General features: G+C 41.3%; 1 protein-coding gene, 1 long non-coding RNA gene and 2 other non-coding genes across 6 annotated transcripts in view; 1 reads left to right on the forward strand and 3 right to left on the reverse strand.

Moving 5' to 3' along the window:
* Positions 1-10,881, reverse strand: LOC126403460 (uncharacterized). 2 transcript variants are annotated; one of them, XR_007571315.1, is made up of 4 exons: positions 10,753-10,881; positions 10,169-10,277; positions 411-548; positions 1-278 (listed from the first exon to the last, which is right to left on the reverse strand). It is a non-coding gene; the product is annotated as an uncharacterized LOC126403460 (long non-coding RNA). The 2 variants fall into 2 exon arrangements; XR_007571314.1 differs by having other exon boundaries at positions 1-548.
* Positions 2,445-2,516, reverse strand: trnam-cau (transfer RNA methionine (anticodon CAU)). The gene has a single exon. It is a non-coding gene; the product is annotated as a tRNA-Met (tRNA).
* Positions 9,944-10,015, reverse strand: trnam-cau (transfer RNA methionine (anticodon CAU)). The gene has a single exon. It is a non-coding gene; the product is annotated as a tRNA-Met (tRNA).
* Positions 10,481-14,336, forward strand: part of slc26a6 (solute carrier family 26 member 6) — a 22,537-nt gene continuing 18,681 nt past the window's right edge. The window contains exons 1-4 of one of the 2 annotated variants that reach the window (XM_050066135.1): positions 10,481-10,727; positions 11,801-11,940; positions 13,116-13,255; positions 13,467-13,577. In XM_050066135.1, the coding sequence (XP_049922092.1) occupies positions 10,722-10,727; positions 11,801-11,940; positions 13,116-13,255; positions 13,467-13,577 (397 nt within the window). In that variant the 5' untranslated portion in view covers positions 10,481-10,721. Of the gene's footprint in view, positions 10,728-11,360; positions 11,502-11,800; positions 11,941-13,115; positions 13,256-13,466; positions 13,578-14,336 lie in introns of those variants that run through there. The other variant, XM_050066136.1, reaches the window with a different exon arrangement.

Consider the following 14,336-nt stretch of genomic DNA (forward strand, 5'->3'; position numbering starts at 1 on the left):
GCTTTTCAAAATTTATTGGCTACTGTATGTCCAAGAGATTCATTATTACAACAGAGTCATTACTGATAAGAGTGGTTTGCCAACTGATTAAATTAATATTGAGATATTAAGAGTCATATTTAGCCCTCTCGTACTGATAAAACTCGATCATAAATAAAAGCTGGTGCCAGCTGTGTGAGTCATTCTATGAACATGGGGGTAAAAGTCCACTCCTTCCGTCCTGCTGTTTTTAATGGAGGTCTTCTTTCACTGGCTGAGGAAACAGAACTGGCCTGCCACTGGTTGAAACACATAGAAAAAGCGCTGTAAAGAACTTCAGAAGCTGAGAGGCTGTTTTTGACTTTTCTCAACAAACCCAGAGCCCACATTTAGAGATCTTAGAGGAATTTTTCTCCTCACTGGAAACACACATTTGTAGGCTTGTAAGACCATCCTGATGACGTGAATTCAACATTCTGTTTTGTTCGCTTTATCAGTCTGGCCCCGCTGCTGCCACAAACACTTTCCAGAAATTAAAATCCAATCAGACCTCACCAGACACCAGTCCCCTGTGAAATGAAGTGAGAGAAAACTTTAAACAGGTGGCCATCTTAACTTAAAAAAAATATATCTACAAACATGAAAACCTGCGGTATCAAAAGCAAGCAAGAAAAAAACACTGTGTTGGACGTCAAAAACTTTCTGTGAAATAAGAAAATGTACACTTCCATTAAATAGTAGTGTCAGATCTAAACATGAAGCATTAGAGACTTGAGCAAAACCAACACAGTCACCCAAGATGGGGCTTGAATCTATTGGTTTGTGGACTCCCGCTTTGAAGCCTCGAGTTAGGCATTTCAGCTGTAGCCATCTTGTTTTTTGGAGCCAGACGTTACCATATTTGGGGGAGAGGCAGGCGCTGTGCAGGAGAGAAGGTTAACTGAGAAGCCTAAGATACTATCTACAAACAGCATGATTCTCAAAGTGGCCCACTGCATTATGCATGCATCATTTTAAGCCTTAATAAAATGTAAGCAAGTGAGTTATATAAAAATCCACACTGTACAGTTGTCATGAAGGGGGAAAACTAGCTCTAGGGACCAAAACTGTTATTTGTACCAGGCTGTAAACATGTTTATTTCTGCTGTAAAGTTCAGCATTTTAACATGGGAGTCTTTGGGGATTGAGTCGCTTCTGGAACCAATCTCAAATGGCCGTTTCAAAGAACTGCAGCTTTTGGCACTTTAGTGTTGGCTTAATTTTTCAGCCTGGAGGTTGCTGCTTGGTTTCACTGCCCTACCTGGTTAAATGTTTCAAGCCTGTTTCACCTTTGGGTGTGGTCAGAAGTGAGTTCTGTTGCACCTGTAAACACACCCAAAACATTCCCATGTGTCACTCCACAGACAGTTAAGAGCGTCCCCTGAGCAACAAGAAAAACACACAGTGCTCCCCTTTTCTGCCTCTTATCCTACCCACTCTATAATTTTCATACAGTCCCTTATGTCAAATACTACACATATAAGGCTGGTTTTACACACCTACATTAAGACCATCAAAAGTTATTCTCACATCCAGTGAAAAATGTTCTTCATTTGTTCATAACCAGACAAATTAAGACAACTAACCCACTTCATAGAGAACTGGAGTGAAAGGTAATTTCCAGCAGAAAGAAGACATCAATCCATGTTATTGTGTCAGTCATATTGCCTGTATCAGTGCAGTTTATTTTCTTTCTTTTTCCACAACCAGTGCCCTTTGTTGACGAGTCCCCCAAAAACACACACACCCAAGGCAGCTACAGGTTTAATGTCAGCAAATAAAGTCACCATGTGGATAATCATTGCTTCTTTTATAAAGGACACAGGTGGATAATGCTTCTCTGCATCTGCAGCATGATTTCAAGATGCTAAAATGCACACATCACACCTTATTTATTTATCTTTTTTATTGAATACCAGATGATAGTCGTTATTTTGACAGTGAAGTCTGCCTCCTCTGCATCAAAACAAACGATTAGTCAAACTACATTTAAAGCACTTCTTAGGGTTATAAAAAAATATTGTTATTATTAGCAGTAGTAACAGATAAGCAAATTGCTTGTTTTAAATAGGAATCCATTTTAAAAGGATGGTGGCTCCTATTATCATCAACATTGTAAGCTTATTTTTGCATTTATCTTTTAATGTTTTTTAATTTATTTTGTCTTATTTTGTTATCTTCTTATGAATACATTTTATAATGGTTTATAACACTCCCCTTTATTGATCATCATTACAATGCAAAAAAAACAAATTTGTACATGATAAATAAGTAACTCAATTTAAAATAAAAAGGGAGAGGGAAAGAAATTTAGAAAAAATCGACCAGCGGCGGACATTTGTACTTCCGGTTTGTTTCACTTCAGTTTAAAGCCCCTTCAGGGTCCATCCGAAAATAATAGAAGGGAACCTCCGAGAAAATAAATTTAGCAGAGGATGGTTTCGATCCATCGACCTCTGGGTTATGGGCCCAGCACGCTTCCGCTGCGCCACTCTGCTTACGACAAACGTCAGTAAAACTTGAAACTATACAAATCTGGCTCAGGACGTTATTATGTCGAGATTTATATGTTCATGGTTCTGATAATGTTGCTGGTGTCACCAAGGTTATGTTCTGAAGCCCCGAATTACAGATGCCCCTTAAAAGCCTCCTACGCACTTCAGGCGTCGGTGTCCCTCGCTCAGCCCAGGCGGGTAAACTGTATGTATAAAACCTTTGACAGTCTATGTGTGAAACTCATTCAAGTTTCTGAAAAGTAAAACAAAAAATTTGCAATGTAAGATGTCCAAGAGGGACCACTGAGTGGAGCTGGCGGTATTGTAAAGGAACATTACAACGCTGGAACGTTAAATGGCTGTCAGAGAGGGAGAAGGGCGAACTACATCTTACCTTTCTTTCCAATTAAGAGGATTATTGTGGTGAGTTAAAGTTAGCTGGTTAGCATTACTATTTTGTTGTAATAGAATTGAATTGTTTGTGTGTAATTTTCTTGAGAAATATGGTAAACTAAATCCCGCCAGTATATGTAATATTTCGTGTGATGTGAAGTAAATAAGGTTTTTTGCAGTTAGCTGTCTACCCGCTCACTCTCTAGAAGCTAAGCTAAGTGCAGCATGTTACATTAGCTAATTGCTTAAAGCTGTTGTGCTAGCTTTAGTAAAACACATAAGGGAATTTTTGTGTTTGAGTTAAATTAAAGTCTCATGTGGTGTAAAAACGTAAAGAATTGTATTATTTTGAAAACGAGATAAAAAAGAAAAAAAGAGATAATTTAGTTCAGAAATTATTGTGACACTTGACATGGCTGTTTATGTAAATTACTATATAAACACAAATCTGTTGTTTCTTCTAGGAAGAGTAGTTTCTGTTGACAATGTGGAGCTGCTTCATTGGGTTTCTGGACTGTCATGGCTGCTTGTGGATGCCAACATTTTTTCTGGACACTGACATCTGGATATTATACCGTTCCAAGATGACTGGTAGGAACTAAATCCAAGGAAACAAAAGAAGAATCACATTTATTTGCTTTTTTTCCTAAGATCTCAGATATCTATATACATATCCTCCTGAGATCCAAACTTTGGTATGCATTTTTAATTCCTATAGGACCCAATAAATATGAAAAATTAAACATTGTCAATGACATTTAATGTCCTCAAACGAGACAACAATTAAGTCTTAATGTCCTCAAACAGGTACTTCCTAATAAACAGCGTCTTAGCTTGTTACTGTTTCTAAAATTGGTCAAATTTATTGACATATCAAACTACACACATTTTTAATCATAAATAAACAAGTTACAACCATAAAATATGATCAGGCCTTGGACCTTGTCCCCTTTTGTGTCAGGATTGATTATTTAAAACGAATACCTAAAAGTAATAACCTTAAAGGAAATAAGGAATGTTCACAGGGAAAAGCAAAGGGTAGTAAAAACTGCTTACTGAATCAATTTGGTTAAACAGAGGAAGGCATTTTATTGAATCACAAGCAGGATACTACTAATACCTGAGTTTAAAAAAGGAAGTGTACCACAGAAATGAAGCTGAACGGAAGACCTCTACGAATATATACTTTATCTATCGTGTTTCTAAGTCAGTGGTCGTATGTGTGTTTGTGAGGTGGGGGTCTTATTGCTGTTATGTTGAGTCAGCTATTGCAAGTATCTGTGCTGAACGATCTAAATGAATTAAGTGAACATAGAGAACCAAGTGAACATGTGGCAAAACTAAACTGTAAGAACTTGGGTCTAAGATATTTTGGAGAACCTCAGATATTGATACCTGATATACTAAGGCTACATCCACATCCACACAGTATTTGTTATAAAACTATTATTATGTTTATGCCAAGTGTCCACACTACTCTGCCTTTTTAAATAACTGAACCAAAGACCTTTGAAAACGCTGTTGACCCTGTTTTAATTTGAAAACTCCGGGTTGTGTTTTAGTCTGGACAGGCGGAAACTTTTCAAATTGATGCCGCAGACACCCACATTCGCTACTCGATTGGGTTTTATCAGTCAAGCCAAAACATTAGAACTAGGTCTACATACATTTTGTGGGTACCCCTATCTCATTGCCATGGTTTCTTCTGTTGGTGGATACTGCCTCTGGTACCACTTTTATATGTTGCCATATTTGTGATGTGGATCTAAAATGCTCATGTCTACGGAGATTACTTTTGTTTTGAAACGCCACTTTAAAATGAAAACGTATTAGTTTGGGTGTGGCCTAAGTCCAGGGTTTGCAGTATACACTCTCCACCTGGGAAAAGATTACATATCAGACATGTTACACTTACCCTAGGGCCACACTGCCAACGAAGTGCTGCGCAGCGCAGCGCACCGAAATTCTCGCGCAAGCCCATTCACATCAGACGCGCATTTCTCCACGCCAGTCGACAAGCGCTTCTGCTCCCAGCTGTTGTCTCCGTCACATTTGGGGCTGTTTTTCCATCATGGGTAAGTAAATAACCTCATAAAATTATACGCCATGTTTTCCTAACAACTGTACATGTATGTCCACTTCTTAGTAATGAGTATATGTATATAAACACACACACATATATACATCGCATTTGTCAAATGGGGTGTTTTATTTTGAAATTTGTTTTATTCTGAAAATTGACCGGATGTGACCGGTTGTTGTTCCATTGTTTGACTTCCTGCCAGGCTTGACACATTCGCTCGCGGCTCGCACAGAAAATAGACCAGACGCCGAAACAATCGCTGCAGGGCCGGCTGCGGAGCTGCGCGGCCGGTGTGGATGACACAATCAGTTAACATGGCCGCCGAAAAGAAACTAGCTTCGCTTCTCGGCACTTCGAGGCTATTCGCAGCGCGGTGTGGCCCTGGCGTTATAATAAACAGCTCAGCTTCTTTCACATGAACGTGATCGTAGCTGGATTGGGAAACCCAGTGTTAACAGAGCCAGATAATAATTGGCTTTTTTGATAACAGTTATCTAAGATCACCTACGTTAGGCCCAGTGAAGCCAGATAACTCAAAGAGAGCCAGACGACAGTGAAGTTGCTTCATGATTTAAGATAATCAGCTCTGGTTTGATTCCTTCGTTGACCCATTCAGTGTCTACAAATGAAGGCTTAATCTATGTTACTGTGCCAGTCAGAAAGCAATAGAAGAGATTGCCACTTGGGCTTCACACATAACAAATTGACCAGTTCTATTGACAAACAGTGAGTTCAACTATTAAGCAACAAAATGGGTTTGAATTAAGATAATGATGGCCCCTGATGCTACTGTGGCAGTAACAGAGAGAAAACAAAGACATTAAGAGAATTAGAAAGAGGAGAGGGGGAGACACATGGAGACACAGTAAAGCTCTGACAGAATAGAGAACTAAAGACAAAATCTGTGACATAGTACCAAAAAGAGTCCAGAAAAACAGGGGAAAACTAGAACAATAAAACAGTCTCTAAAGAAATCTGGAGTTCCTTCATTTTAGCTCAAAGATGGTACTTCAGTTCATCCCTGAAGTGAGCTCACTAATGACTAACACACTGGTACAAGTCTTTTAACCTTGGCCTGAACTAATGCTGTTTACTGACATCTAGAGTAGATGGCTTATATCCCATATTGTTAGAGTGAGTGGAGAGTAACTGTATTGAGTTTCATCCTTCCATCCATTTTCATCCACTTATCTTGGGCTGGGTCGCGGGGGCAGCAGGCTGAGCAAAGTACTCCACATGTCCCTCTCTCCATCAACACTTTCCAGCTTCTCCTGGGGGACCCCAAAGTGTTCCCAGGCCAGATGAGATATATATAATCCCTCCAGCGTGTTCTAGCTCTGCCCCAGGGCCCCCTATCACTTGGATGTGCCCAGAAAACCTCTAACGGTAGGCGCCCAGGAGGCATCCTGATCAGATACCCGAACCACCTCAACTGCCACCTTTTGACGTGAAGGTGCAGTGGCTCTACACTACTCTACTTCCTCCGAATGTCTGAGCTCTTTAACCTATCTCTAAGGCTGAGCCCGGCCACCCTTCTGCGATCTTATTCTTTCAGTCACTACCCAGAACTTATGACCATAGGTGAGGGCTGGGACATGGATGGACCAGTAAATTGAAAGTTTTGCCTTCTGGCTCAGTTCCCTCATCACCATGACAGACTGGCGTAGCGCCCCGCATCACTGCTGACGCCTTGCCAAACCTGTCCATCTCACGCTCCCTTCTACCCTCACTCATGAACAAGACTCCAGAACGCTTGAACTCCTTTGCCTTGGGCAGTAACTCTCTCCCAACCCAGAGGGGGCAATCAACTGTTTTCAGGCAGAGAACTAGCCTCAGATTCGGAGGTGCTGACTCTGATCCCAACTGTTTCAAAACCGGCTACAAACTGCCCCAGTGCATGCTGGAGGTCATGGTGCACTGAAGCCAACAGGACCACATTGTCTGCAAAGACTAAGGATGCAATTCTGAGGTCACCAAACCGGACACTTTCCTCTGCCCGGCTTTTGCCCCACTCGGTTACAATGGGCAACCCTGTATTGAGTTTTGTGTGATGCATTTTCAGCACTACATAGGTAAATTTAATTCAACCACAAAACAAAATTAGCATGTTAGCCAGCTATTTTTAGGTAAAGGTTGGGTTTTCCTGTCTCACAAAGCTGGCTCACTTTTTGGTGTAGATCACCATGGTGACCAATGCTGCAAGGCTTGGAGCAGGTTCATTTCAGAGGATTAGATCAAAATTTATAATCAGCCACCTCTGAGAAGTAATGATCACTACAGGACCCTGACTTTATAATTAAGTCCTACTATCAGAGGATGGTTTCAATCCATTGACCTCTGGGTTATGGGCCCAGTGTGCCTCCTCTGCACCACTCTGCTATCAGACACACCAGATGGACCTCAAACCCACAATTCCCTGCTCGGGAGGCCAGTGGCATATCCATTAGGCTACTGGGGCTTTACACACCACACATTTGACCAGATATATTGCCGAACAGTGAGTACCATTATTAAACAGCAATATGGGAGGCACAGTGTGGGGTCTAAATTAAGATAACAATGGCCCCTGATGCTACTGTGGCAGTAACAGAGAGAAAACAAAGACATCAAGAGAATTAGAAAGAGGAGAGGGAGACACATGGAGACACAGTAAAGCTCCAGAGACAAAATCTGTGACATTGTACCAAAATGTGTCCAGAAAAATAGGGAAAAACTACAACTATAAAACAGTCGGCTCATTTTCGATTAAAGATGATTCTTCAGCACATCCCTGGGGTGAGCTCACTAATGACTAACACACTGGTAACCTTGGCCTGAACTAAGTCTGTTTTTCTGACGCCCACAGTAGGTAGGTGGTTTATATCCCAAATTCATAGGAGTCGAGAGTGACTGTATCAGTTTTCAGTGTTGTAGTCAAGACCACCTAAACAGAGAGCAAGTCATAACCAAGGCCAGAGTGTATTGAGACCAAGACACGACCAAGAGAAGAGGAAAAACCACCTTAAAACCAAGACCAAGGCAGGGCGAGACTTGACTCAAGACCATGATCAGACCAGTGCAAATCCCACACTGCATGACACACTCAAGATAAATTGTGTACCATGCAAACCATGGCCTCTCTTCTTCTTCATTCACCTTTTTTATTGCCACACTGTAAATTCGTGTGTATGTAAAAATGTACCATGAGAAATGTCACGATAAAATAATTGCAAGAGTGAATTTTATGTGTGGTAATTTTCCGTAATTTTCTCTAAGCAAACAAATACAACAGTAGGGAGCTGAAATCAAGTTAGCCATCATTTTCAACACTCTTTTGCGCCAGCATTTTAGTGCAGTTGTGGTCTTGGCTGGTCTTGAATTACAATCCTGTGTCCTCTTTGTCTGAGACCGATACAAGTGAAAATGCAAACTATTTTGAGACGAGACCCTCAAGATCTTGAGACCAGTCTGAAGCCCAAGACCGAGCTCCAGTACCACAATACTATTGAATTTTTGAACAGGCATAAATTGTATTATGCATTTCCAGCATTAAATTGGTAAGTGCGTTCTACCACAAAATGGGATTAGTGGGTTGCTCAGCTATCAGTTGCTGTTGTGGTGTGTGTGCACAGTGCTGCTGAAGGCCAGCTTTTATGTTTTATTAAATCTTGCCAGTGAAATAACAAAAGTGATCGGTTTTGTACATCATTAATGCCATCGCAGTTGTAGTTTTGTAAAAAAAAAAAAAAAAAAAAGTGTTTGTTGCTGCATGGGGAAACCCAGGAAAACGGCATCAGTTAACAACCAGCTCTGAGTGCCGGATATCCAAGATCACCAGTGCCGGGCTCAGTGAAGCCAGATAACCCAAAGAGAGCCAGACTAGCCTGAGTGTCAGACTGAAGCTCCCAGAACCTTCAGTCTGACATCGCCTCCATTGAAGGCGATTTACAAGGGGGAGGGAATTTGATTTTTCCCTAACCAATCAGTAGAGATCAACGACTCACCCAGAATCTGACGTCATTAGTATCCATGCCTCGGGGGTGCCGAAAACAAGCGAGCATTGCCCGTTTAAAATGTGTCTGTTGTCGTGCACGCCCAGCTACATCGCCGTTAAATCCAGTTTAGCAGCTTCCTTAATTTGGTCCGCCATTAACGCGAGTAGTGGCGAAATACCTCGATAGCATCGTTAATGTGGTCTGTAGGATCTGTAGCGGTCGCCATTGTTGCTATCCTCACCAGTTACCCACCGGCGTACAGCTTGACATCAGCGTGGCGCTGATTGGCTAATCGCTAGACCCGCTCCCACCCCTGGCGTTCATTGGTCCGTCCATCGTTTGGACGAGATAAATCGCAAATTCATTGCAGTATGCCAGACCAGAGATGCAAGCCTACTCAGTTGAGTGCACGGGGTCTATGGTCTGGAACCAGGCTAGAGCCAGACTTAACTGCACTGTCTTTGTGATTTCAGATTATTAACTCTCGTTGCATTACGGCGGGTTCACACTGGACACGGAAGCACCCCGATTTGTTAATTGTCATGTAGACGCCCGTTAGCAGTTGCCTAGTCGGTCACACCAGAGCCACATTTCTCTGCACCGGTCAGCTAGCGATTCTGCTCTCTGCTCTGTGTAAATCACATGTAGAGCTCTGTCTCTGCTTGAGTGTGAGTGTGTGTGTGTGTGTGTGTGTGTTATTTATCATAGTCAGATCATTCATATATACTGTATTGTTTACAATACATTTTCAGTGTGTTTTCCAGCCAGATTAGCTCATGGCTCACAGGAGAAATAGACCAGACACTGAGACTTTCACTGCAGATCGCAAGTGGCCATGTTTAACATTGGTGCCGAAAGCAAGCGGTCCAGTGTGAACCCGGCTTTACACTGTTGACACATTCAGTGGCTACAAATGAAGGTTTAATCCACGTTAGTGTGTCAGTCAGAAAGCAATGGAAGAACCCTCTGTAAAACACTGTTAGCAGAGGATGGTTTCGATCCATCGACCTCTGGGTTATGGGCCCAGCACGCTTCCGCTGCGCCACTCTGCTGTTGCTGCTTGTAGTAATTCGGACTCAAAGGCACAGTCTCTGGCTTAGGAGGCCAATGCCTTATCTGTTAGACCTCTGTGGGAATCACAATGTGGGCTTTGAATTAAGATAATAATGGATAACGAAGAGTAAAAAACTTCCTTGTGTACTCACCCGTTTCATCAACGTCTGGGTTACAGTCCCAGCACACAAAAGGAACTCCAAGGAGATGTACATAGGGGATTTTGTTTTAGGGATTTGACAATTTCAGCTGTCTGATTCACTAGGAGCAAAGAAATGAGAGACAAAAGTGTGACTCAGCATGGAACAGATCAATGCCTGTTACCTATAAAACACACAGCAAGACAGCACATTGTTTGTCCTGCCTGGTTAATCAGTATCTTTTCTTCCAGTGATCAAGCAGGCCCTCCCATTCAGTCTCCTGTGGGGTAATCATAAATTAACAAGAACAACACTGACTGAGCTGAAATGGCTGACTAATCTAATCACACAAGGATACAAGATAAGACAAAAACACACGTATGACCACAGATAAGATATATCTAAGACCATCTAGTGTGAAGTGAATATATTATTGTATGTTTTGCAGTTTTGACCGGATTCACCCGAACTCCCATTAGTTGCGTTTCCTGTGGTTATTTATGCTGTAAATACCGTCTCAAGCTAATTTCTTTCGGCAAAAGATGACAGAATAAATTAAAAAGCAATGACAGTAAGTACAAAAACAGTGAACTTACTCTGTAAATGATCACCAATGCGTGGTCATCTCTGATTTCTTCCGCGCTTGTTACCATTCTTTATAACAACTGAGCGTACGGTTGAGAACTTTGCCCCGTCCCTCCAAAACAATGTCCAGTTTAGATTAGATTTCTCTTCAAGGTCTCAAGGCACAGCAGCAGCACCACAACATAGACAGAGGCTGTGTCTCCCTCAGACAAGTGAAGGAGAGAGGAGACAGAGAAGAAAGCAGAAAGTATATCTGCAAGGGTTTATCTTCTTATCTATTTGGTCAGAGAAGCCTCTCTGTGGTGGATTTTAAAATTAAACCTTCCCTTCATCTGTTGACTGCAACAAAAAGCAATCACAACTTGTCATTTGGTACCACTTGGAGCCACTTGGATCTGATGGAAAACTCTACAGCAGATTCAATTTGAAGCCCGGGGACCACTGCACACAGGGAGGATTAATTCTTCATAAAGAGGGATGTGCCGTCTTATGATTGAAGAAACCTTTTTTTAAATTTAGGTGGAAGATTGTTATTACAGCACTGACCAGAAATAGACTTGGAGTTGGACCGGTTTTCTCTGAAGTGGAAGATTGGATAAAATACATCAGTATAGAGGACAAAACATTATATCACCTCCTCTGAAAACCTACATGAAACTTGCACGGTTCATCGCGGAGCTTCAGTAGGTTGTGGGCGTTTTGTACAGGAACTATTTTCAACATAATTAAACATTTTTCTGATACAGCTGGAACACACAAGGTAATTATTATCAAAAGTTTCAAAAAGTTCAGTTTCAGAGAGATCGTGATCAGGGACATTATTGAACATGAAACTAACACATTGTATGTTTTACAGCTGTTATTGTGCCTTATCTTATGGATTTGTTAACATGTAGTGCTTTTTGTTTTATAGTTTTAATTCTTTTCTAACAAAATGGAAACACTGTTGAAAATACATCTGCAGTATTTCGTGCATTTATGATGAAAAAACAGATTTTCTGCTAAAAACGGAGCCAGCATTTGGAAAGAAAAGAAGCTATTTTTTTGTTTATGTTGCAGCTAGTCATAGCCATGGCAGAGAGGAGACGCATGGGCTACAGTGTGCAAAGGGACATCCTGGATGAAGGAGCAGTGGATGAGATAGCAGAAAAGTCTGACTCAAAAACACCTCTGTCTGAGAAGGTCAAAAAGTCGATGAGGTAAAGTTCCCCACATGTAATCTACTGTGCACCTCAACTCTCTATATCTAGACTTGCTTTGCCCGTGGGCCACTTTTGCAAAATGACAGATTGAAATTATATTATTTATCAGTATATATAGTAAATAAGTTGCCTATTTCCAGCCTTTCTACACCTGCTGTTCTAACTCATCTTTGCTAGAGGCAAATCCAGCTGCAGAAGCCCTGCATGAGTCAGGTGTACGCAGGGTAGTTGTAGGACCTCTGTCAGGTGGTTCCTCCCCTGACACTTTTTTTTAATAAACAAGCTGTATTTTGATGCATTTTATGTTAACTGGCACCTTGTTTACATTCGAAGTCCAAAAAAAAAGAAAAAATCTCAGTCTTCATACACCACATTTCTTAACAAACAAAGCACTAAATAATGTACAGTGTTCTGCCTGTACATTTTAGTTTAAGCTAGAACCCCCGACCTTTGATTGCATAAACAAAATGAAATGAACAAGGACTTTTTCACTCATCATATTACACTCAGCAACGTATGTTACAAGTCCAGCTTTATCTACTGGTTATTGTCTTCTTGCAAAAGCAGTACAGGGGTGTGCATGTCAAAAGGTCTTTGGTCAGGTAGGTACAACATGCAATTATATGGGTACACATTAAAAGCTGTTCCACTTTTGTCCACATTTTAGGTTTAAATCCCTGGAAATAACAGAAAAAGAAGACGTTTTTTATGTGGTTCTTTACACAGTAAAATTGTATCTTTGAGTCGTCTGTGTCCAAAATAAATACTTGCATAAACATACCTACAGTCACTTGACAAGTCAGTAAAATATACTTTAATGATGTCAAAACATGTTCAAATGTATAAATAGATATCCACAAACAGGGTCAAGACCAAATCTATGTCTGAGACCAAAAGCAGCAAGTCATGTCTTTCCAAATGTAGGAATGCTGTTTAGTTCTTTAATTATTACAGGAGCAAACATGTAAGCGTAAGGTCGAAAGACAGAGATGATAAAAGATTATCTATTAACTTTTTTGGTAGCTTGATGTAGTAAGTTAACATCGAAAGTGGCAAAAACAGGGTCAAAACAACATCAGTCAAGTAGCCTGGAGTTCAGACTTGACATGTACGCTGATACTATCCTCCCTTCTTACTCTTCTTTCCTCTGTCTGTCTCTCTGACAATCTCAGATGTTCCGGTGCCAGGTTGAAGAGCTGCCTGCTGGATAGTGTTCCTGTTGTATCGTGGCTGCCTCGTTACTCCATCAGAGAAAACGCCTTGGGTGACCTGATCTCTGGGATCAGTGTGGGGATCATGCAGTTGCCGCAGGGTGAGGATGGAGATTCAGGAGATCAGTTCAGTAGAGACGCAGTGAGGGGCAGACAGGTGGAAGAAACGAGGAAAGAGATGTTATAATTTATTTTAAATGTCAGTCTGTTGGTTGTATATTACCCTGCTACTCAGTATCTTGCTTGTTATAGCTGTTTTCTAATTATTACTGTATTATAAGAACTCACATTTATCCTCTGCTATCCCTGCAGGTATGGCCTATGCCCTGTTAGCATCTGTTCCCCCAGTCTTTGGCCTTTACTCCTCCTTCTACCCAGTCCTCATCTACTTCATCTTTGGCACGTCCAAGCACATCTCAGTCGGTTTGTACTTTAACACTTGCTGTATCTGCACACCAGGTCATGTTGACAAAGGGGGTTAATCCACCACAAGGTTGTGTGGATAGTACTTCAAAGACGAGCAAGCAATATTGCAGAATTACCAACAGACTTCCCTAATCCACAAGGCACAAGTGCAGACATAGGGAAGGTAAGGTTAGCTCGCTGCTATTGATGACTACAGGGGCAACAGCTTCAGTCAAAGCTGTTGATGTGCTTGTTTTTAAAGCTGAGACCTGGTGTCAAACTTTCATTTTATTTTAATTTAATTTTCTTTATTTGTCCATCCATACAGTACAGCAATGGGCAGTGAAATGTGTCTCTACACCTTTCCCTCTTTCATGCACACACCACACACGCATTAAATGAGAGAGGTAGAACAGGGTCAGCCATTGTACAGGGCACCTTGGCAGTGCTCAGGAGGTGAACTGGTCCGTACAGGGACTTGGACCGGCGACACTTTTGTTCCCCAGCCAAGTCCCCACAGACTGATTTACTGCCCTATTTCTCTAAAGTTTTAATTATGCACGAGTAAATAAGAGAGGAAAAAAAGCGCTTAAACATTCACAAACAGCTAAGCTACTCTGCTCTTTGATGTGATTGATAGTAGCATCTCTCTGTCAACATGAGCAACTCAGGCTCTGAGTTTAATAGAGATGTGAAGTGAGAGGAGCTGCTGGGTCTGAAAGTGTTTTCCCCATTCTACTGTACATTCCCATATAGCAGTAATTTAAGTTTATGCTC

The sequence above is a fragment of the Epinephelus moara genome, chromosome 16 (genome assembly GCF_006386435.1).
Source record: "Epinephelus moara isolate mb chromosome 16, YSFRI_EMoa_1.0, whole genome shotgun sequence".
In the NCBI taxonomy this organism is placed as follows: Eukaryota; Metazoa; Chordata; class Actinopteri; order Perciformes; family Serranidae; genus Epinephelus; species Epinephelus moara.